The sequence below is a fragment of the Vipera berus genome (assembly GCF_964194415.1).
Source record: "Vipera berus genome assembly, chromosome: 5".
Taxonomy (NCBI): Eukaryota; Metazoa; Chordata; class Lepidosauria; order Squamata; family Viperidae; genus Vipera; species Vipera berus.
Genome location: NC_138207.1, coordinates 26,680,745 through 26,705,247, shown reverse-complemented (window position 1 = coordinate 26,705,247; position 24,503 = coordinate 26,680,745). Strand labels below are relative to the sequence as shown.

At 36.6% G+C, this 24,503-nt stretch overlaps 1 protein-coding gene across 1 annotated transcript in view; it reads left to right on the top strand.

The window, feature by feature from the left end:
- Positions 1-7,232: 7,232 nt before the first annotated feature.
- The window catches only part of MED12L (mediator complex subunit 12L), a gene marked incomplete at its 5' end in the record, with an annotated part of 177,693 nt that continues 160,422 nt past the window's right edge, over positions 7,233-24,503 (top strand). The window contains 4 exon segments of the mRNA XM_081328791.1: positions 7,233-7,331; positions 17,568-17,672; positions 18,350-18,541; positions 20,502-20,661. Of these exon segments, the coding sequence (XP_081184917.1) occupies positions 7,233-7,331; positions 17,568-17,672; positions 18,350-18,541; positions 20,502-20,661 (556 nt within the window).

Sequence of the window (24,503 nt, the reverse complement as noted above, 5' to 3'; positions counted from 1 at the left end):
GTGTTTTTCCTCTTTTGTATACCACCCTATGTCCTTCAGCAATGATTCCGTTGGTAGGGTAGTCAAGTGATCCCTCAAGAATGGGATTAATCGATTGGCCACTTTATACTAATAAGGACATCCCCTTCTTCTGTCTCTGAGCACCAGGGGCATTTAGATTTAAAAGTAGGAGAGTTCTTCAGGTATAAGCATCAGGCATCTGAGTTGACCTCTTGTTTGAAACCAGGATCACCCTAAATAGCAGCTGACAAGCAATGGTGGTGAGGAGGGGATGCACAATGAAGTGAGAGAATGGGAGTGTTGGTCAGAGCTGTAGGTGAGACTGGGAACTTGAAAAGGCCACCTTATTTGATCTTGTAACTAAATTTGGTTCTTTAATTAAGAAAACAACATGAAAGTATGCATGAAGTCACTAGGAATGAAGCATAATTTGTTTCCTCAATACAAGAAGCAAGTGTCATAATCTGCTTCCTTAATTTTGACATTTCCATGAAGTAAGAAACATTGTTTCTTTCACATGAAATGGACTGACCATTTCCCAATTTAACCAAACATTTAACCAGCATGCTTAGTTGATTTCACAATATAAAATGGCACTTACTGTCATGAGAAATTCCACATAAAGCTTATGACACATGTAATTCTGTGTATGTGTGGGAAAAAAATAAATACAGTCCTATAATGGTATTTTGTTAGTTTTGAAGCCCAGATTTAGTAATAAAAATTGGCTGTGGAGAATGAAGTCTTTGTGTTAAAACCTTAAAATTGTTTGGACTAAGAAAATTGACTACCCGCATGCACACAATAAAATATAAAGTGATGATAATGGGATTTTTTAATTGCCCTAAAATAGAGATGTTCTATTGAAATATAAAATGCTGTAATCCCCACTGGAGAATTAGACAACCCAGCATTCAAGTGACTGAAACTCTGTACAGGCACAGTAGGCAACCCATTCAGAGATTGAATGTACTAATTAAAAAGCTAAATGAATATTTATGTAATCTGTCAGGTGAGAAGATTTCATAGAGCTCTAAATTCAAAAGCTATATTTCATGAACAGTAATTGCTTTCCTAAATCAAGTTTTTGCATATAGCTGTATTGCAACATGATCTTATAATATATTTTATGTATTGTTCCAAATTAAGCTCCATCATCAAGAGCAGGCATTATTTTTATATAATGAATTTTATTATTAATATATTATTGCCTTTCATTATGAAAGAGTATAATTATTTTTTTAAAAAAAGATGTAAATTCAGGCATAGAAGAATCTATAGAAGAAAGGAGATTATAACTGATTTGCTTATATCTAGTCATATTATTAATATAAAATATAAACTGATGTGCGATTTTTCCGTGACCATCTGCATGCATGGCTTTTTAGATTAAATACAGTTTTGGTCACTACCAGTAAAATTTTCCCATTCCTTCTTGGATTTCTGTTTGTAAAATATAAAGATTTTAAAAGCATATTCTTTTGTACTGTAAAGATTGTGATAATCTTTAAAAGATATACAAAGATTAAGGACCATATGCAATCTACCACCAGTAGAATTTCTAAGAATTGGTGGAATTGCAAAATTGATCTTTTTACTGTTTTTAAATTTTTTTTTAAAGGTTTTTAAAGAGAAAAATGCACAGCACAAACTTTACAGAGGCTTAAATTTCTATTTAATCTCTTGGCTCCTAGCATGCTTGAGCAACCTTCAAGTTCACAGAAGAGGCAAAACTAGATATAGTTGAAGGTAAAGCACTAAAATGCTGATAGAATATCAGAAGAAAATTCTGTTCCAAGCTAGGTTATGAAAAAAATGCACTGGACAAGGAGGGTAGTTTATTCTACAGCATGGGTGTCAAAACTCAATTGTGTCACATGACATATCGTGATGTATCGTGACATTTTTGCTTTTACAGAACTGGCCTGGCACGTGACACATCCGGCCTGCGAGATGCCCGTTTGACACCTCTGTAACACAGCATAGGTTACAGCAATTCAGGTAGCTATCAAATGGGAGGTCCAAGAGTGGTGATATTTATAGTACAGTTGGTCATTTGTGAGGTGTGGGATCAAGGTGTTTGTCCTGGTGGACATGCCATTCCAGAGAGTGAAGACATCATTTTTTTTTCACCTTACTGGGTATCTTGATGCTACTGCTAAGCTTGTAAGCCGCCCTGAGTCTTCGGAGAAGGGCGGGATATAAATGGAATTAAAATAAAAATAAAAAAATAAAAAAAATATTTCTTGAGTGTATCTGGAATGTAGAATTAGGGGTACCCCCTTGCGTAATTTCAAGACTTCTGCATCCTGAAGAGATTTATTTTTAATTATAATTAAATGGCTGGTGTTTGCTTTTCCCAAGGCGACATGCTTTTATCAGTTTCAGTCCCGCCGTCAATTATGGGCTGAGAAGAACTGAAGTGGTCTTTTGCAAGATTGTATGTTCCCTGCTTGCCACACTGTATATCTTGCTTTCAGTTTAGTCTGCAGCTCAGTTTTTCCAAATGGAAAAAGAATGTTGGAGCAGCAAATAAATATGATTTTTCCAATGAATATAATTGTTCCTCTTGCAACAGTATACTATGTATCCGGGTATAATTCCTAAAACATGTTTTGCATCATGATTACTCATGACCCACTGTTTCCTTAAGAGACCCTCTGAATGGAATATTGTAAAGTAACTGAGCCCAGAGGGAAAGACAAACCAAAGTTGCTGCTTTCTCTGTTACTTTAAAACGGCTATAAAAATGGATGCTGGCACAGAAAACTAATTTTGAAATGGTGCCCTTGTAATGTGTGTTCAAATTAATCTATGGATGACCAGGAAGAAGCTGCGAGAGGTGATTTGCAGTGGAGCAGTGTGAGACAACTGAAAATCACAGACAAACAAAGTCAAAAAGATGCCCAAACCCTGTCAGATGACCTACTTAATGGAGCAAAAAGTAAAATATGATGGACCTGAAACATTCATGAATGGTAGCTATTTAGTCTTTAGTAAAATGCTTCTAGTGATGCATATACAACCAGCTCCTGATGTTGTCTTCTGTTGCAGAGGTAAACTGTTCTTGCCATTAATAATTTTCTTATACATTTATCTGAAATTTCTCCCTGCTTGTTCTACTTCTGCCCCTTGGAGCAAGAATTCTAGAAGAGATTACCAATGGTCCCAACAGACTTTATTCTGCTTCTTTAATTTATTTTTGCTTGCTCATGTATTTCTAAAGTTGAAACTATCCTAAATATCTTAGATGAAAGTAGTATTTTCATGGTCAATCTTTTCTTGAAAACCTCCAGTGATGGAGCACCCACAATTCTGGGAGCCAAGCTGTTCCATTGATTAATTGTTCTCACTGTTAGGAAATTTCTCCTTAGTTCCAGATTGAATCTCTCTTTGAAAAGCTTCCACCCATTGCTTCCTGTCCTGCCCTCAGGTGTTTTGGAGAATAAGTTGACCCTTCTTAAGTATTGTAAGAGTGCTATCAACTCACCCCTAATCATTTTCTTCTTTAGGCTAGACATACCTTAGTTCTCTTAACTGTTCATTGTATGGTTTAACCTCCAGATGCTTCATCATCTTTGTTCTTCTTCTCTGCACTTTTTCCAGAGGCCTAGCATTTGTTTTGTATCATGGTGTCCAGAATTGGATGCAGTATTTCAAGTTTGGCTCCACTAATGCAGTATATAGTGGTACTATCGCTTTTTGTGATCTTGATGCTATCCCTCTGTTGAGGTGGCCTAGGAGTGCATTGACTTTTTTGCAGCTGCAGCACACTGCTGCCTCACTGGTGGTCCACTAGGACATCTAGTTCTCTCTCACAGTCACTGCTGTTGACTTAGTTACTGCCTATTCTATACCTGTGCACTTAGTTTTCCTGCATAGGTGCTGGACCTTACTTTTCATACCAAGCAACATAGCAGAAGTTGTAAAGAAAAAGATGAAAACAAATCACATATTTAGTAGATGTAGCAAAATTGCTCAGCCTAGTGATAAATGATGTTACAACAGAGTAGCCACTTTATTCCATTGGCATCTATGCAAAAATATAATTTCTGAGATTCTTAAATGTAGTATGATGACAAAATTAAGAAAATAGTTGAAATGAGGATGTTAAGTTGTGAGACTTTTGCATACAGGTTGATCGCCATCTAGAATACAGCAAACCAGATATAACAAAGAAAAGAGTATTTTTTGTATATGTGGCAATATACCTGGATAGCAGGATCAATGAAATAATTCAAATAAAATAAAATATAGAAATATAATCATCAAAATAGGTAAATTATTGCAAAGGCACTGCTTTATTTATTGGTGTATTATGTGGAATACAAGCAAATTAAATACATTTTACTTGTATTAAATATTTCACCTGTATTAACTATATATGTGCTTCCCCACTTTTGTTCATTATAATTATGTTATATGGATAGCTTCCTGACTGGCATCTGAATTTACAAAAATATAAGTCAAAGATGTGAATGATTATTTTTATTTTTTGCACTGTTATTCCTTGATTCTGAAATAATTATAGCAATACACCCTTATTATCAAGCAACAAAGTCTGCCTATCTCAGGTCTTTGGAAAGGACTGAACAGATGGATGAAAATGCCAAATCCAGTCTAAATATCTGGTTGATTATGTGACTAACCATAATAAGAAAAGACAAACAACAATTCAGACATGGAATTTGATATATTTTGTGTCAGCAGTGTTTGGTGTGGCTAGCAATATGAAAATTTCATCTCATTTTTTTTGAGTAATTGACAAGCATAAATTGAGAGGGAATTTTTTTGCAGCCTATATTGCTTGTCCAAACTTATTCTGGTGTAAAATTATTTCAGGCTTCTTCTAAAAACGGTTACTTCTCCAAATATCTTTATGGCCAGGAAGCAGTAATCTTACACCTATGGCCCAGCTGATGATTTATCATTTATGCCTACAGGAAAATAGAACCCTTTCTGGGTTCTCCATAGTGGGCATTATAAATAGGGGCTGAATGGCTTCTAAATTTTGGGGGCAGGCCGATAACCTACCTGCCTTCAAGCAAACTCTAAAAGCTTGGTCCTTTCCCCAGGCCTGGGATATTTGAAGGGAATGTTTGTTTCTTTCCCTGGAGTGATTATTTTTCTTTTTATATTCGTGTTGCTTTCCTTTTGGCTTCTCTTAATCATGCCCAGAGTTGTTTTGAAATTGGGCAGCCTAGAATAGATGGTTAAATGAGTACACAAATACACATTTGGCATTTTGCTCTCACACAGTGGATACCTTGTGAAAAGTCCTCCCAGTACTAAACTACCCTTTTAGCAAAACACACATTGGTGAGATTCTTTCTCCTTAAATTCTCAGGATTGTCATCCCATTTTTCCTTTATCTTTTTCTTGGGAGTGGGGGGGGGGAAATTCAGGCTTTATTTTTATTTTCTAAGAACATTTGAGGCTACAGGTGATATCCAGAGCTATTCAAACTTAACTCGGCGTTTTTACTTTTACCATAAATTAAACAAATGGAAGGGTAATAAACTGAGTTTAGTGACATTTTGGAGATTCAGAGAGTGCAAGGCCTTACATATGCCTTCTGCAAATTGGGCTCAGTGGGTTAGGATGCTGAGCTTGTCGATCAGATGGTTGGCAGTTTGACGGGTCGAATCCCGAGTGCCGCGTAACAGAGTGAGTGCCTGTTACTCGTCCCAGCTTCTGCCAACCTAGCAGTTCGAAAGCACGTAAAAAATGCAAGTAGAAAAATAGGGACCACTACGGTGGGAAGGTAACAGTGTTCCGTGCACCTTTGGCATCTAGTCATGCCGGCCACATGACCACGAAGACGTCCTTGGACAAGCGCTGGCTCTTCGGCTTTGAAACGGAGATGAGCACCGGCCCCTAGAGTTGGAAACGACTAGCACACATGTGCGGGGGAACCTTTACCTTTACCTTAGGCACTACAAACAGAGGGGCAGAACGATGGAGATCACCCTTATGCCTCTTCCTTTCTCAGTTCTGGCTGATCTATGCCCTTTCTCTGGGAAGTCAGTGTGAATAATGATGAAAGCTTTGCAAGCTTGGTGGTGCCATGGAGGACACTACATTTCTTGTGCTGCTGTTAAAAGCCACTAGCCAAGTCAGTTGCAATCTGTTGGAGTGGCTGGTTAGGTTGTCAAGAGAACAAATCTTTGTTTTTAGGATCTCCTGTGTCCTGGGCATTGATTAACTATTTGATTGCATCATATATTTTTGTTGCACTGATGTAGCAGATACAGATTACACAGTTAGGTCTCACTGGAACTTCTTTAAGTAAATATTCAGAACTGATTAACATAGTTTACGTAATATTCCTTAAATACCTTGTAGCAACTTTTGTATTTCCATTAAGTAGTTTCTCTTCACAATCTTCCAGTGTAGAAAAAAAAATGTTAATTTGTCATGCAAGTACAAAAACAACACATGCTAACACATTCCATCAGTCAATGCATTTAATTAAGGAACCGATGTGGTTGAGATATCCTGTTTAAGCCAAGTCATAGTCAAGATCAGATAGATTGATTTTACTCTCTCATGCCAGTTTATAGGAGAAGTGGGATTTCACTTATCCCACGCTAGCAATACCGGGCATGAAAGTGGGGTTCATAACCTACTTTAGATCTGAGGTACCCGATCTTGTGTGGAGGATATTTGAACTTGGAACTTTGAAACCTCATGAGTTACTGGGGCAAAGACAGTGAGTGTTGTCTGCTGTCATGGGAACTACATCCATGTTATTTTTTTTAAAAAAAAAGCCTTTAAAAATCTCTCTGTGAAATTTGGCCTAGGGCAAGAGAAGGAACAAACCCTGCAAGTATTGGCAAGGAAGGATTCGTCTCTTCTGGGAAGGGCGAGTGCAGGGCTCTTTTCTCCCTGGCCTCTCTATCCAATTTCACCCCGGCGCTTGATCCTTTTTGTCACCCACCGCCACCCTCGCCGTCTCTCAGCTTTCCAGGGATGTTTGTCTGCGCGTGTGGGGGTGTGACATTTGCCTCTGTGGGCGGGCTGGGTTGCCATCCTGCCGCATCCTAAGCCGCCCTTTGCTCTCCCCGCGTACGTATCTATGTATGTCTCCCACGTAGGAAAAGAGCCAGACCCGGGGGGGAGTCTGTCTGTCTGCCAGCCAAGTGCTGCTCCCTGGTGCTCAGAGGCTGCTCCATCTCCAACTCCTCTCTCTCTCTCTCTCTCATTCATTTCGCCGGCTAACATGAGAGATCATGGCCGCCTTCGGGCTCCTGAGCTATGAGCAGAGACCTCTCAAACGGTCCCGTTTGGGGCCGCCCGACGTCTATCCTCAAGACCCCAAGCAGAAGGAGGTAAGCTGCTGTGTGTCCGTCGCACACACCTGGTCCGGGGGAGAAGTTTGCCTGGCGACCACCTGATCGGGGGAAGGGAAAGCAGGCTAGGTGGGTTGAAGGAGAAGGAGGAGGAGGAGGAGGCGCCTGCCAGCTTCAGAGCGGAGTTCCTCGCAAGGCTGTTGCGGACCCTGAGAGATTTCGTAGCGTTGAGTTATTGTGTGTGTGTGTGTGTGTGTGTGTGTGTGTGTGTGTGTGGAGTGATATGCTTGCGCGCCGGGCCCTGACGCACTCCGGGGCTGTGTATTAGATACCCGCCCCCTCCTCTTCGTCTCTTTTCGGTCCACTTCCTTCCCCCCCCCAAACTTTTGAAAGACATCAGCTAGAAAAGAAAAGGGCGCTTCCCCTCCTCCACAACCCTGACTTGCGTTTTACGCACCTAAACAAACCCCGGGCTAGTCTTGAACCCCGGGTGACTGAAGCCACCCCTCCCCCTAGCAGGTGGAAACGGCTTCTCTTCCCTTCCCTTCCCTTCCCCGGATTCCCGAGCTTTTCTTAAACGGTGCTTTTCTGGCAGACATTGCCTGTGGACCAGTGACTTGACATTTGATCACTTCTCTTAGTCACTAGCCACCCCAAATCAGATGACTTTCAAAACACTGGTACTTTGCATGTATTGTTCCAGCTAGTGGCACTGGGTTGTAACCATGACGTTATGGCACTGTGTAATTAATATAATTGCTGGGGGGTGGGTGGGGGGGAAAGGAAAGTTGTTATAATGCTCAGTACAATTTGTCAAGGGATTCCTTAACTCACCTGCTACTCAGTTGCCACTAATTTCTGTCTCTGTAGGTTAAAGTTGCAAGTTACTAAGAAACTGATAAATTAAGGGCTCCTTTAACTGTATTACAGCCTTTATGTTGGAGGCCTTAGTAGTCTGGCTGTAATGTTGGCAGACCGTTTCTTGCTTTGTTATGACCATTCCCATAAAAGGACTGTGTTTGGCCCACAGGAGAACTATAGCTAACCATAGTTAACAATCAACGCTGTCAGTATTCATGCATGCTAAGCCAAAAGAAGCAAGCAACAATTATGTCTTATCCCGATGGTCTGGTTCAGTCAACATGCTCCAACATGTTTTGGCTGGTTACTTAATCATAGTTTACACTTCATCATATTGGATGAATCCAAGTAAAATCTGTTTTAATACTTTTTAGAAATGGACGTTATACTAGGAATTTTGTGCTATTGGTGCAACTCTTATGTAGTTTGAAACTCTCATAATTCCTATAGGAAATAGTTGTAAACAATAAATGTATATACAGGGGCACTATAAAGAATTACTTTTGGTGCCTTCATTTCCGTGTTGACTCCTGGTGACTGCCTGGAAAGGCCTCTGCAATTTCCTTGGCGGTGTTTTTCACAAGTGGTTTGTCATTGCCTCTTTCCTAGGACTATGCTGGAAATAAGCTAAGTACTGGGTCTAGAGCAGGAGTCTCCAATCTTTGCAACGGACTTGTGGACTTCAACTCCCAGAATTCCTCAGCTAGCATGGTCTAGAGAAGTTAATCCAAAAGGAAAGGGAAAAGTGTGCAGAACTCTAGTCAGCAGCTGATTTAAGAATGGGGTATATAATATATTTATCTTTTACAGTGATGTTTATGTTATGGTAAATCACACCTACTTTTTATTTAAAAATATTTAAATTACAATAGTAATTTAAACTAAATTGAGAGAGAGGAAGACAAATAGAAAAAAAGAATAAAAAGGGCAAAGAAAGAAAAAGAAAAGTAAGATAAAGAAAGAAAATGTCATCTTTGTCTTAGCATTTGCTAAGATAGGCTGGAAAGTACTGTGAGCTGTGGAGAAATCTTGATTCTATTTTATAGTTCACGTTTTCCAAAACACTTTATGGCTTTATGGAATCAATTGCCGGTGGAGCTCCGGATGGCACCAGACCTTCGAACTTTCCGTCGGGGCCTGAAGACCCATCTGTTCGAATTAGCTGGTCTGGCCTGATGGGGGATTATGGGCTTTTAATTGTTTTTAATCTGTACTTCTGTTTTAATTGGGCATGGATTTAATTCTTTTTAATTTTTGTATAGTGTTTCTTATGTATGCCCTGTGAACCGCCCTGAGTCCCACCAAGGAGAAGGGCGGTATATAAATCAAATAAACTATAACTATAACTATAACTAACTTTAGAATTATAATACTAAAGATCTTTCTTTATCTCTCCAGTCTTTCTGTTATTAAAAATACCCACATGAAATGTGAAAAAATAAGTTTATTTTTCATTTTATTTTTCAGATTTTTAATAACTTTTGTCTCATGTTATGTAAGAAAAATCAATTGTTCCAACATCTATCAATTTATAGAACAATTTTGTGTACTATGTAATATGTCATCAGTATATTGTTTACTACCATTTAAAAAACTTAAACTAGGCATTGTTCTCTGGGTATACCTTAGGAAACTGATATTTGTACTGCTGGGCTCTGCATTCTAATGAATCTCACTCCTATTCTTTAATTTAATGTATATAAGTATGTACCATATTTTCATGCCATCTATCTTCTTAAAATAGATTCAGAATGACTTAAAGAAATACAACTTAGAATCTTTGGTATGGAAATATATTTCATGTTTTGATTATGCCTGAAACAATAATCATTGACCTAGCACAGGGGTAGGCAACCTCGGCTCTTTTATGACTCATGGACTTCAACTCCCAGAATTCCTGAGTCAGCTGACTCAGGAATTCTGGGAGTTGAAGTCCATGAGTCATAAAAGAGCCGAGGTTGCCTACCCCTGATCTAGCATCTTTCTTTGTAGAGATTTCAATTCAGCTGTGGTTTTATGGGCTTGAATTCCCTTGATTCCTATTTAATACACTCTCTATGTATTGATGATGTAAATATAAACTCCCAGAATTCCAAATTAATCTGATGTAATACATTAGACTTGAGTTTTCAAACAATTTTAAGATATAATGTGGTTTGTTTGGTTTGGCTTAAATTATCAAGTAAATTTAGCCATTGTGGTTATTAACCATTGACTCTAGCTTAATGTGATGCTTAAGTCTAACCAATAGTTGTATCTTCAGCAAAGTATGATTAAGTTAAGTATCACATAACTGTCTAGATGCATGCATTACACCATTCAAAACTGAACAAAGCACATTATAGCTTAATAGGTTGCCTGGATTCAGCCAATATATGCAAAATTCAAGGTGCTGGTGATGACCTATAAAGCCCTAAATGGCATGGGTCCGGATTACCTTAGGGAGCACCTGCTGCCAGCATCAGCTTCCCATCGTCCTGTGCGCACCCACAAGGAGGGCCTCCTTAGGGTTCCGCCAGTTAGAGATTGCCGGTGGGTGATTCCCAGGGGGAGGGCGTTCTCTGAGTGTGCCCGCCCTTTGGAACGAACTGCCGATGGAGCTTCGGACTGCCGCCGACCTTCGCTCGTTTCACCGGGACTTAAAAACCTGGTTGTTTGAATTGTCTGGCCTGGACTGAGGGATTTTAAATTATATTAAATTAAATTAAATCAAATTAACTTAATTTTAAATTTTAATTTTTAATGTTATCTTAATTGTGGGCTGTATTAATTTAATTTTATTTTATTCTCTCTTTTGTATTGTTTTTAACTTGCCCTGTGAACCGCCCTGAGTCCTTCGGGAATAGGGCGGTATATAAATTCAACTAATAAAATAAATAAATAAATAAATAAAATTTAATAACCAAAATATCTAAAACACTGGACGTTTTTAAGAAGAGACTGGACAGCCACTTGTCTGAAATGGTATAGGGTTTCCTGCCTGAGCAGGGGGTTGGACTAGATGACCTCCAAGGTACCTTCCATTGTTATTGTTATTGTTATTATTAAATCATTGCTTTTGTGCCTTGAGCATACACTGGATATACAACATATCGTATAACCCTTTCTAATATGCTGAGCTGGTGTGTTAATTTATTGTAGTAATTTTCTAGAACAAGAAAAGTTTTGTATGTATTTTTTGGTCTGCCTTTCAGCCAAGAGATTCCCAAAAGTTGATGCATAGCAATAAATAAAATTACATATATAGTTGTGCAATATTATAAATTAAAGTATTACTTTTAATATAGTTTGTGTAGGGCTAGTTCTTCATGCAGTATATAAACATTTGACTGACCTTGCCACTTTCTCTTTTTCTTTCTTTTTGCATAAAAACATGCCATTAAAATAGTACTGAATTAAACTGCAATTGTAAAATCTTCCCTGAAGAATCTCTTAGTCATAATGTAAAAGGGGTCCAACTCTTGAAACTGCTGTATTAGTTGAAATTGATTCTAGTCTCTTGAAAAGGTTGTATGTGCTTAATGTGATCCTTACTAGGGTGTTCCTAAAACTTGGGACAAAGTTTGAACTTGGACCTAATGGGGAACAATTTGGATAAAACTTTACTTATCAAAGATGAGGCAGTTGGATCCATTTTGATTCAAAAACTTCTACAAAACCCTAGGACAATTTCACCAGGTCAACTTCACCAACAAAGTTTTGTTGAAAAAGGAAAACACATTGCTACCTAAATTGCAATCTTACTTGGAAGATATTGGAGAAGGTGTCACATGAAATAGGAATAGGAGAGCTGTCATAGTGAGGAATGTCATCCTTATAAAGAATACCAACCTGCTTTATCTCTCTAGAGATGTGGAATGAACAGATCTTTATGAGCATTTGATGATTTGTAGCCTTGGGCTAAATGGGCATTGTGAACAGGCTTCTAGATAAATTCTAGCCTGTTGACTGCCTAGGAGGGAGGGAGCTGCTTTTGCACTATTGTATTTGACCCTCCAAGTGAATATGGTAGTCTTTGCACAGTTGTTAATTATGTATAACTAAGGTTGGGGAAACCATTTTAGACCTTATTGTACACCTTTTAGTATTTTATCTGAAAGTTCCTGTGAATATTTATGAATATGATGGAATTATACTGGGGAAGTGTTTGGGCTTGAACTACACAGAAAAAGTCAGATGGGTGCATCCTAGCAAGTTCTTATACAAAGTCTATATTAATTTAATGATGGATAGTTCTAACTTTCATCCAATAGATAAACCTTTCTGGCTGTTACACCTTTAAAGGAGAATATTTGTAGCTCAGGGTTGAAACGAGGGGTACTTGGTGGTCTCTGAGCTTGGCTATTTTCTTGCAGATGTTTCATTATACAAACTAGGTAATGTAATCAGTGCTAGTCATAGTGAGTAGCACTGATGTGTTACCTATTTTAGGTACCCCAATGTGTACCACAGAATGTTACACAGAATGTGTACAGTGCTTGTTTGTCTGGCTTTATGTAGCTTCATACAATCATCAGGGGAAATAGTCATAATATAAAGCATACATATTATGGGCTATGCTATTTCTCTTATCTCAGTCCTGTCTAGTACTTATAGAATATATTAGCAAGCAGAAGTTCAATAGAATAGATTTCCCCCCCCCCCAATTTGTGATATTATGACAAGACTGGCAACATTTATATGCATTTCAGAATCTTTTCATATCCCTAGCTCAGCTATGCTGACTCAGGAATTCTGGGAGTTGAAGCACATGAGTCATAAAAGAGCCAAGGTTGCCTACCCCTGCCCTAGCTTAATGCTGGGAAAATAGCTTCCCCCCTTCTCTTCTACTAAATAATTTTTGGGTTCACTTTTGTCTTTTTTAAAATTAACATTATGAATAACTGGTTCTTTAATTTAGAATTTATAGGTTTAGAGTATTCTATTTTTCAATATTATATAAACATTCAGAATCAAAATAACTGGCTCCATGCTTTTTCTTACTGAACACAATACTTAATTTAATGGTATTATTAAGAATTCAATGAGTTTGGATTTAATATCATTCCTGATTATGGATTAAAATGAAATAAATTACATTGAACTTGTAATTATCCACATCTGGATTCAAAGCAAGAAATCTGAATAATTTGATGCCCAGGTTTCCTCACAGAGAAATGCTATTACAATATAAGGGAATCTATCCTTTCTGGCAATCAAAGCATGTCCTATGAAAATTAGTTCATAAATGTTGACTTGGGATAGAAAAGATAATACAGATAATACAGATTTCAAGAAGTGTGGGAAGGTTGCTGTTGCAAAAATTATGTATGGAACTCATTGTCTCCTTTGAGTAATTCTAATTTTTATGTTCTTTCCCCCCCTTTCTGGTACGCTAAATGAAAATGTGCAAAACTATAAAAGAATCACTTTTCTTTTTCTTTTAAAGAATTGGGCGTAAGACCAAGCAGTATTTATAGTGAATAAATCCAATAGATTTCCTCAAGGTTTTTTCAGAATAAATATGCATTTGTTGTTTGGGATATGTAGAATGTCAGGGAGTTACAGTTCAGTTTTCCTTTAATTGTCTGCCAATAATTTCCAAGTGTAAAAGCTTGAAAAGAGGAAAAAAAATCTTCCTTTGTATAAAAACTGTTGTAATTCAGGCTATTCAGGTCCTCTGTACAGTTGTGCACTGAACAGTGGTTGCTCTCTGAAAGCAATGTGTGATTCTGTCTGTCAAGACTACTGAAATGACAAATTCAATGGAATAAAGACAATTCAGAAAAATTAAATTTGGGGATAAACACTGTAAATTGTTTACAAGATGTAAAAAAATCAGAACTGAAAATTACCAATGGGATCTAAAGGTAGAATGGTTCCAAATAGTTTGCAGATTCTGATTGTGTATTGTATCTGTAATTCTACAGATTGCATCCTAAAGTAGAAACAATTTATTAGAATATGTGGTTGTGCTGTCTTTCACAGGTAGTTTAAATGCAGGTTATGATTTTGTCCAGATTCGAGTGAGGATTTGATTGATTATGTGAGATTAGTGGTGTTGACTTTTAGCAATCACATAGATTTTTACAAGTGAAAATGAATCAGGGATCTTATTATCTCAACGTATGGAACCACCTTTGAAACATTTTTTCCCATGGAATGTGAACACATTTTGTTTAACCTTGGTCCTTTTAAACCATCATTTCCTTGTGAGTGTAATCTTAATTTGTAGCTCTAGTGAAGAAGCAGAAGAAGAGCAACTGAGGTATAAAAGGGGAGATTGTTCTATACTTGGAGACAGAGAATGGGTTCCTAGATCATGGCAAATTATAGTTTGCTTAGTTTTGTCACATTGTCTTCTGTGAGTCCAACCACTATCATTTGTGAATTTTTCTTTATGGCTTAGGGCAGTATATGAACCCAGCCAATTGTGATTTAATTTGAGGAATAAACTAGGTCACTATGTCATGTCTGAATCATTGCTGTTTGGCAGCTGGTTTTAATTGCTGAATAACTCTAATAACCCCTAACGCACCTAACCAGATCAATAAGATAGATTGCCATTAAACCTTTAGGCCATATTGGCTGGATACATTGGGAGTTGTAACCCCAATACTTCTGGATAATGAAGCTGGGCTCTCATGAAGTATTAAAAGAATAAAAATGCAATTGGTGAATATCATGTTCTATACAGCAAGGCCAAGGATGCAGGAACTGCAAGTAGCCATTGACTTGCCACCACAACTGAGCCCAAAATTTCTGTGGCTAACTGAGATAGTTGTTAAGTGAATTTTGTCCCATTTTATGACCTTTTTTTGTCACAGTTTTTAAGTGAATCATTGCAGTTAAGTTAGTAACACAGTTGTTAAGTGCATCTGGCTTCTCCATTGATTTTGCTTGTCAGAAGGTCACAAAAGATGATCACATGACCTTGGGACACTGGAACCATTATAAATACATGCCAGTTGCCAAGAGCCTGGATTTTTATCATGTGATAAAATGGGGATAGTGCAGCAATTGTAAATATGAAAAACTTTCATAAGTCACATTTTCCAGATGGTCACTAAATGAAAACTTCAAATGGTCACTAAATGATTGGTTATAAGTCAAGGTCTACTTGTAGATGATTGAATGGTGGACAGAATTCATGTTAGAGATACCTATCCTGATAGAACACTTTTATTACAATATTTTACGTCTGCTGTTCCTGATTTATTTCTAAAATTTATCTGTGTTATCTATGGTTAGAAAAAAATTACTTTTCCCAACAGAGAACAGCCAGTTCTTGGATAAAAATAAGATCTAAGGTGCAAATCAATTGAATGCTTTGTGGTTGCTGTTCTTTGAAGCTGTTCATCAGGTTCATGTTCTGAATCAGGAACTGTGTACATTTGATAATGTAGTAGTACAACAAAGACAAACAGTATGGGCTTTTTTCTTGCAAACGTTAAGGTTGAACACACATTTTTCAGGGAAGTGCTGCGATTACAAGCCTGTAGGCACAAAGAACATTTTTTTGTTCAAAAGTATCCCTATGCATTTAGAGAGTTAGTGTGCTGGCTTTATTTAATCAGAAGGATGTGTCTACGTTGGCTCAAAAAAAATCCTTATATACATTTTGAAATTACATAGTTGAACTTGTTCATAGGATTAAATTTTTGTTTTTCAATAAAGTTCTGCCATTTGTTTATATAACATAGTACATATTTTATGGCTTAGAAAATACATTAAAATATAGCATTAGTTTCTATCTCTTGCCCTTTAAATGGGCCTGATATACTTTTTTTTTGAACTGGGAAAAATGCTATACTTTTCTGATATGCACTGTTTGATTCATTACTCTTCCACCTAGTAGCTAGTATATGCAAGACAGAAACTTAGGAAACATATGATGATGATTTATTGATTTGTAAATAGGAGTTAATTTCAATGGAAAGTTGATGTGGCAGAAATATTTTAAATGCTAAGCTGTGACATGGTATATAGTTTTCACTTTATTTGCACATGATCGCTGTTAGATTTTTGCAAGCTTATGCATATGGAAGGTCTTGTACCACTGATGGATATGGTATAAGAAGGATATATAAGGATATCTTCAAAATTATGTCTACATCTTTTAATTAGAAGTTCAGATGGGTTACAGTGGATCCCAGTCTCATCTGTACAGCTGTGCTATTGTTTAAACAGAAGGCTGGTTAATCTTCACTGTTGAAATGAGTTAGCTTCAAAACTAATGACCAGGATTTGAAATTTAGATCTCTGTTGAAGTCCAGAGCTTTTTTGTTGCCGAAACAACAAAAAAGGCTAGCTTTAGTCTTAACTAAATTAACTAAAAGTAGAAATCTAAACCTCTGTGGAAGTTCTCAGTCATCCAGGTCACAGGTGTCTCAAAGGTGAATTGTTGTTTTTCTCAAAAGGCAACTGGACTGTTTTTTCTTTGAGGAAGAAGAAGAAAATGTTTCGTTTCTCACCCAAGAAGCTTCATCAATTCTGATGGTGGGGGGAGCGAAGGATAGTTTCTGATAGAATGGTGGGGGAGGGGGAATGGAAAGATTGTATTTCTTTGGAGTCATCTGGTCATTAGCACCTTCTCTAAGAGCTGTTGAGACCCCTTGAGAGTTTACCTGTGCCTTCAGTGTCACCTGAATCACAACCACAACCAATTACACCCTAGGTTGTCTAATGATTTGTTATTGTAATGTAAAATGCTGACTGAAACAGCTGAATGAACTAACTGAAAAATAACAGAGTAAACCAAAATACTCAAATATAACAGCAGGGGTTTTTTTTGTATTATCCATAAATTGTCTCATTCTTAAATGCCAATCTAGGTAAGATCTTTGATTTTTTTCTTCTTCTATTCAATCATGTTCAGTTCTTAGAGACTGCCTGGATGAGTTCCTTCATTTTTCTTTGCGAGCTTTTTTTCCAGAAGTGGTTTGTCACTGCTTCCTTCCTAGGACTGAGACAAAATGATTGGCCCAAGGTCACCCAGCCAGCTTCATGTCTAAAGTGTGACTAAGACCTCATGGTTCACTAAGTTTCTAGCCTGATGCCTTAATTGCTACATTAAACTGGCTTTTCCCTGATATTACTTTAGGGTAAAACAAGAAGTAGTGGAAGAAATGATTACCTATATGTTTAAGAATCCAGAGATTGTATCATTAATGTATGAAATCGTCTAGATTTTTTAAAGTATTTAGATGACTTTGATAACTATCAAATTTTAATTATTTTTAGATAATATAAGAGAATTGTGTATGAAATATTTGTGACAAAAATTCATAAACAGATTTGCATTTGCAAAGAAAGCGTGAAATTAGTATATCTTACACATAGCACAACAGAAGTTTTAATTCCTTAGTGAGAATCTAACCTCACTAAAATTTGGAACTGCTGCAAAACTAAGTTAACATTATACTTTATTTGCAGGATGAGCTAACTGCTGTGAATGTAAAACAAGGTTTCAGTAATCAACCAGCTTTCTCAGGAGATGAACATGGGTCTGCTAGAAATATTGTTATTAACCCATCAAAGGTAAGCGCTTTTTGCAACTAAAAAGTGCTTCCTCTAAAGAATTTCTAATTTTGTATGCTGTTTTACAATACCTTCTTTATTGATTTGGTAATGTGTGTCTTCATTTTTTAAAATTTTTTAGACAGAAAATTTGTGTAACCTGTAAGTTATAGACACATAGGTGAATGCATGCAGGGTCAAAATGTTGATTTCCTAATGCTGTGAGTGCCTTCTTCTTCAGTTTGAATCAAAACATCTGGATATATTGATTAGGCTTCATTTTTCTGAAATGAGCCCTCGATATGCTGATCAAGTATCTACTTTTACAAAAGATTTTTAATTAAAGTATGAAAAAAGAAAATGTCATAGGCTTCAAATTTAACATTTGTCTTTTCTGGACAGGTTCTTTAACTGCAAATATCCTTTAATAATAAAGTTTATTTTTATTATAACTTAAGAGATACTTTAATATTCAGAGTCAATAACTTTTATATCCATAATATCTATACCTGAAACATAATGGGAGACCATTTTAGTTATTCATATTATCAAGTTCCTGATGACTACAATAGAGAATTTAGAAGCTAATCTTATGAAGATAATACTTAAAGTACACTTGATCTCTTTAATCCGAGACATTGTATATATTTCAAGTTTTAGAAAATGCTTATTATGTTTTTGTTTTCCCCCCTTATCAGATTGGTGCTTATTTTAGCAGCATATTGGCAGAAAAGTTAAAACTTAATACATTCCAGGATACAGGAAAGAAGAAATTGCAAATAAATGCTAAAGACAATTACTGGCTAGTTACTGCTCGTTCCCAGAGTGCAATTCATACTTGGTTTGCAGATTTGGCAGGAAATAAACCTCTGACTTTGCTAGCAAAAAAGGTAAGCCATGGTGGCACAGTGGGTAGAATGCAGTACTGCAGGCTACTTCTGCTGACTGCCGGCTGCCAGCAATTCGTCAGTTCGATTCTCACTGGCTCAGGGTTGACTCAGCCTTCCATCCTTCTGAGGTCGGTAAACTGAGGACTCAGATTGTTGGGGGCAATGTGTTGATTCTGTAAACCGCTTAGTGAGGGCTGTGAAGCGGTATATAAGTCTAAGTGCTATTGCTATTTTGAAGGTTTCTTATCTATTTGGGAAAGCTATTTGGGAAAGGAAATTTCAAGAGTTCTTGTTTTAGTTTTTACCTCTAAAAATCTCTATTGTTTTTTTCATCTCCTTTTCTCAATTTTTTTTGGTGTCTTCTTTCTTATGTATGAGCTGATGCTAAGCCAACTGAAAAGGATGGCCGCATAAATGATTTCTGAGGACTCATGCAAGTTTCTACAGCTGCTTGTGCAATGTATTACTTATGACACTCTGGTGGACAGAACAATTTTGTTCCTATTGCTATTGTGCGATGAATGATACCTTAATTACTTCTTGCAAGAGATTTAAGGAAAGGGATTGGTGGATTTTTCTCCTTGATTTCCCTTGATTGGTGGAAGAACAACCACCAATCATTTTTGCTCATGTGAGATAGTGCAGAGTAGTGTCAGTTTGGGCAGATGTTTAAAATGCTAAGTTTAGTCACTGGTCAAGGTGACTAAGGGGTGTACGAGCTGGAGCAGGAGAGAATGACTGATAAATGAGTACTTTATCTGGCCAATGTTACAAATGCTGGCAACAAGTGGCCAAGGAATCAGGTTTTGACTCTGTGCCAGCTGTAGACAGATGTAGCTACTGGGATATGTATTGGATATGTATTAGAGCAGACTTCTGGATTTTCACAGTTATGATTGGCTTGTACATAATGGCAACAATAACTGCTGTGACCCTTTTATTGCCTACGCTGAAATGCAGTGGAAAATAATGACACCTCATCCTCCAGTGAGTTGTAAGTAACTATGGTATATTGCACAAACAGATACTGAAGCTTGCACGAGTCCTCAGAGATAATAAAAAGAGTAAAAACTCATAAAAATGTATAGCTGCATGAAACCTCTTGTTGCTAACTCTGAGAAAATTATGTTAGAATTTTGTCTTTCACTAAGAATCCACAACTTTAGGTGCTGACTTGCTTGTATTGTTTCAGACTAAAGCAGACACACTGTGTGTAAACTAAAAAGGAAGTGTTTGAAAATAACAGGAGTCCTAAACACAAGAGTGGAGGAAGCTGACTTTTCAATATTTCAGGAAATCTGATAAAATCTATTTCTTGTTACTCATTTTTAGATATTGTTAAGATCAAGCCTAAATTTCACTTAGGAGTGTTTACCAAGTCTGCATTAGTGGAACTGATCTTTTTTCACAGGGCTTAGATGCAACACTTTTGGGCTTGCATCTTTAAGAAACATGGCATTTTAAGGATTGGCATTGATGGGAGCTGTTAATTACATTAAGATGTAAGAGTAGTCATTGTGACATAATATATAAGTTTACCATATTTTGCCTCAAGCATTTTCAGAAGCAGCATATTATAGCTATTATGGCTATTTTTGAAAAAAAATGTTTGATCAATGAATAAAATATTGATTTTGCCAGCAAGTGTGTTTTAAGCTCACAAATTTAAAATCAAGCAGGTTTTAATGGGAATAATAGATAATTTCATTTGATCCAGGTTAACTCTGTATTATTTGAACCTATAAATTATTTTTGACATACCAAAGAGCAAAAATCTGACTAATCTGGTACCAGTAGTCACTAGCTTACTTTCTCTAATTACTGTCATTATTTTTTTCTACATATCATTCAGTTATTCCTAGATCTCTGTAGTTGAATAAAATTTTACAATTTGTCATCTAACAGGTTTAGAGTATTGTAGCCATTTTTTAAAATTATTCCTCTTTTTTTTCAAACATAGGTCCCAATTCTCAGCAAAAAGGAAGATGTTTTTGCTTATTTAGCAAGATATTCGGTGCCACTCTTGCGAGCAGCATGGTTGATAAAAATGACTTGTGCCTACTACTCAGCCATCTCTGAAGCTAAAATTAAGAAACGCCAGGCAGCTGATCCAAATCTTGGTAATAAAAGCTGAATGAAATATCTTTGCATCATTAATGTACCTTTTTGTACTGTTGTGTGGTTGCACTATTGAATGGAGGGTATAAGTTGATAAGCTTCACTTTATCCTGTATGCTTCATAAACTACAGTAGGTGTCAGTGCAGTTCAAAAAACCAAGAATCATAAGCTTGTTGTATCAGAAAATGACAAAACAAGCTTCCATTTCCTTTAGGTTCTCATTATTGATCAATGAAAACATATTTGAATTTTTAGTACAAGAGCAGAAATAAAGCAAAAGCATGATTAATGACCTACAGAGAAAAATGTATTAACTGCTTTCTTCCTGTTCTAAATGATAAATTTGAGCAGATTCTAGACAAGTAGGCTGTATCTATTAAATGACTTTTGGTTTTTACAGTATGTACATCATTAATACCGCCGGGTTTTCAAGAATGGTAGTTACCACTATTTTAACTAGAAATTTAGTAACTGTAGATTCAATTTCCCAAATGGAGAACGCCTTTTATTTAAAATATTGATATTTGTAGATAATACATCCCTATCATGCTACTTCCTTTGGGGTAAACATTATTTGGAGTCAAGAAACGTAGTAAAAAATAAGTCAAATAATTTAAAGGAATGGGGTAAAAAATGGAAGGAAATACAGCTATAGCGAGTGTACACTATAGCTCTCGTATCTTGCTAGCAAAATTTACAAAGATAATATAACTTTCTATACCTTTTCACTTGAAAACTTGTATTTTTAGTCAACTTATATTCAGAATTCTTTCAGATTTTTCCCCATTTGTTTAAATGTGGCTTCTGAAGAATGATATTCTGCCAACTTCATTCAAGGGACTTGTTTTCACTAGCTTTTTCCATACTAACCTTGAGAGCTCACCTCACAGTAAAATTCTTTAACTTCTTATGCAAAGCACTTTTCCTTTTTAAGAGTAATTTGGAAAGTTTAAAGTAAAAAATGCATAATCCAAACCCCACAGTAGAAATACATCATACTGGCATTTAGCTTTTTAAAAAAATATTCTGATTGTTGCTGTTACTTTAAAGATGTTTATACCTTTATTTTTCCACAAAGTAGATTCATTCTTGCATACTAACCTATTCTGTTTTTTGGGGGGCATTCACTCAATAAGAGGTGCTTCGTTGCATTTCATTACAAACATGCATATAGATAAGAGTTTCCCTTACTTAACTGTTGATGTGGCATGTTCAGGATGCCTAATTAAACCTGCCTCACTCAATAATTCTTTTCAAATACTTTTATATTATAGACTTTTGTCTTCCTACTTGTCTGTTGGTGTCTCCAAGCAAATATAATTGGCTTGCAAAATATGACCTCTTATGTGTAAAATAGTTTTTCAACCTTATGCTCTCCAGAGGTGTTGAAGTATAGCTTCTAAAACATCTGGAGAAGAATAATGCAATGTATTCCTTGTCTCTGATGAAGTGGGTAGCTTTGCTGCTGTATTTATGCTAAACCAATATTTAAATCATGGGTTGTTGAAAAAGCCATAGTGTTCCCTTTGGCATGTAATGTTATGATATCCATTATACTAAGCTGAAAAGAAGCCAAATTGTGCCTTAGGTTTTGTTAACTAAACCAGAGAATCTTCTAGTACTTATTTCATTGTCGTTGTCAGCCTTTCAGTCATGGCCGATCCTTGGCCACTCTATGGATCAGCACTCTCCATGCCCCTCTGTCTCATACCACCTCCTTCAGATCTGCCATGGTCATCTCAATGTCATCTTTTATAGTGTCCAAACAGTGGCCCCTTCTCCTTTTTCCAGCATGATTGACTTTTCAAGTGAGACAGCTCTCATGACATGACCAAAGTATGACAGTCTCTATTTGGCGACTTTGACTTCAAGTGATATTTTTGGTGAGGTAAATAAATCTGGTACTTACAGCACTAAGTAAAATGCCAGAATACAATGTACTGTGGCATGTTTATTGATATAGCAAATGAAGTGAATTCTAGTTTTTTTTAAATAGCTGTCACATTAAATTTCAGAGATACTTTATTGACTGATCTATAGATGTAATAAGACTAATTTATTTTCTTGAATGCCCAGAGGCATCATTTTATATCTAGGACTGTTTCATATCTGCTCTGTAATATGTTGATCTCAGTGAGTATCTCAGAGGCATGGATTATGAAAATAGAAAGGCTCACTCAGTAGTCAGCAGGAAATAGAGTTTTGCTGTAAAGATGATATGTTGACAGTTTGATTTGAATATTTTTCCCTTTGGCATGTTCCATCTGTAACTCTAATGCAGTACTGCATAAATCTTTGATAGCGATGGAGGATTCCATTCTGAAATATCTGCTATCTATTGAAATGATTCTCTTAGTTTATTTCTATAATATCTCTTGAAAGAATAAAGAAAGTATGTATCATTATATCTCTAAAGAAATGGAAATGTGAAACTTATCATTTTTACATATCATTTTTATGGAAAATGTAGGCTGGAAAAAAACTGAATTTCTGGCTTGTAGGAAATAGAAGCAATTTAGTCACCAAGACATAATCATTTCCCAAAGTGTTGCAGATAATCAAGAAGCTCTAAAAGATTATTCCAAATTGCAACTTTTCATGTTACAGAAGGGGAAAATCAGTAACTATATATGCAGAGACAAATATCTTAAGTATATTTAATTTCACTTAAATTATGCAAATAAAATAAATTTTGTGATTTGTTTTCCCTCTACACATTGGTTTGAGGAATATGTCCTTCTCAATATACCGCACAGATGTGTGATCTTCAGCTAATAAAAGCTGTGTCAAAATAGCTGAAAAATAAACTTTGTAAAGGTCATTTCTGAAGCATTTGACTCTGTAGAAATCTTAAGCTCAGCTATCATGTATTTTAGTGAACAACATCTAGCTTTAAACTCTATGCAATGAAATCAAAATGGTGTATTTAAATGTAACTACATGTTATGTAGAAGGGACGTGGTGGCTCAGTGGGTTAGGACGCTAAGCTTGTCGATCAGAAGGTCGGCAGTTTGGCGGGTGGAATCCTGAGTGCTGCGTAACAGAGTGAGCTCCTGTTACTCGTCCCAGCTTCTGCCAACCTAGCAGTTTGAAAGCATGTAAAAATGCAAGTAGAAAAATAGGGACCACTACGATGGGAAGGTAACAGCGTTCCGTACGCCTTTGGTGTCTAGTCATGCCAGCCACATGACCATGGAGACGTCCTCGGACAAGCGCTGGCTCTTCGGCTTTGAAACAGAGATGAGCACCGGCCCCTAGAGTTGGAAACGACTAGCACGCATATGTGGGGGAAACTTTACCTTTACCTTACCTTACATGTTATGTATTAGATAAAAGGAGTACCTTTGGTTTAAAATATGTTTGGGGATTAAAACTGCATTTTGGAAAAGATTCAGCATTCCTGAACTGCATTCTCCTTTTATAGTACATGATGTGTAGATGGAAGCTGATTTGAGAAATACAGTAAGAAAGATACAGATAAGGAGGAGAAGAAGAATTGAAGTTGTTTTGTTGGAATGGATGTTATCTTGAATATTAAAATGGATTGCTCCACATCTCTTGTCACCTGAGTTCATATCACTGGGGTTTAAGCAATCAAAATACGTATTGTTAACACTGAAATAGAATCTTAAAATAATATGCTACTCAAAGTTGTGTTGCTGTCCTTTTCTGAAAACTGTACACTTAGTTGCTCTCAAATGTATAATTTGAATCCAGTAAAATGATCTGGATTGCAAATATCAGGTAATCTGGGTCTTCCTGCTGCTACCTAATGGCAGTTTTGTAGCTCAGATAATAGCCACAAGATGGTGGAAAGTGAATAGCTATAGAAACCTAGGAAAA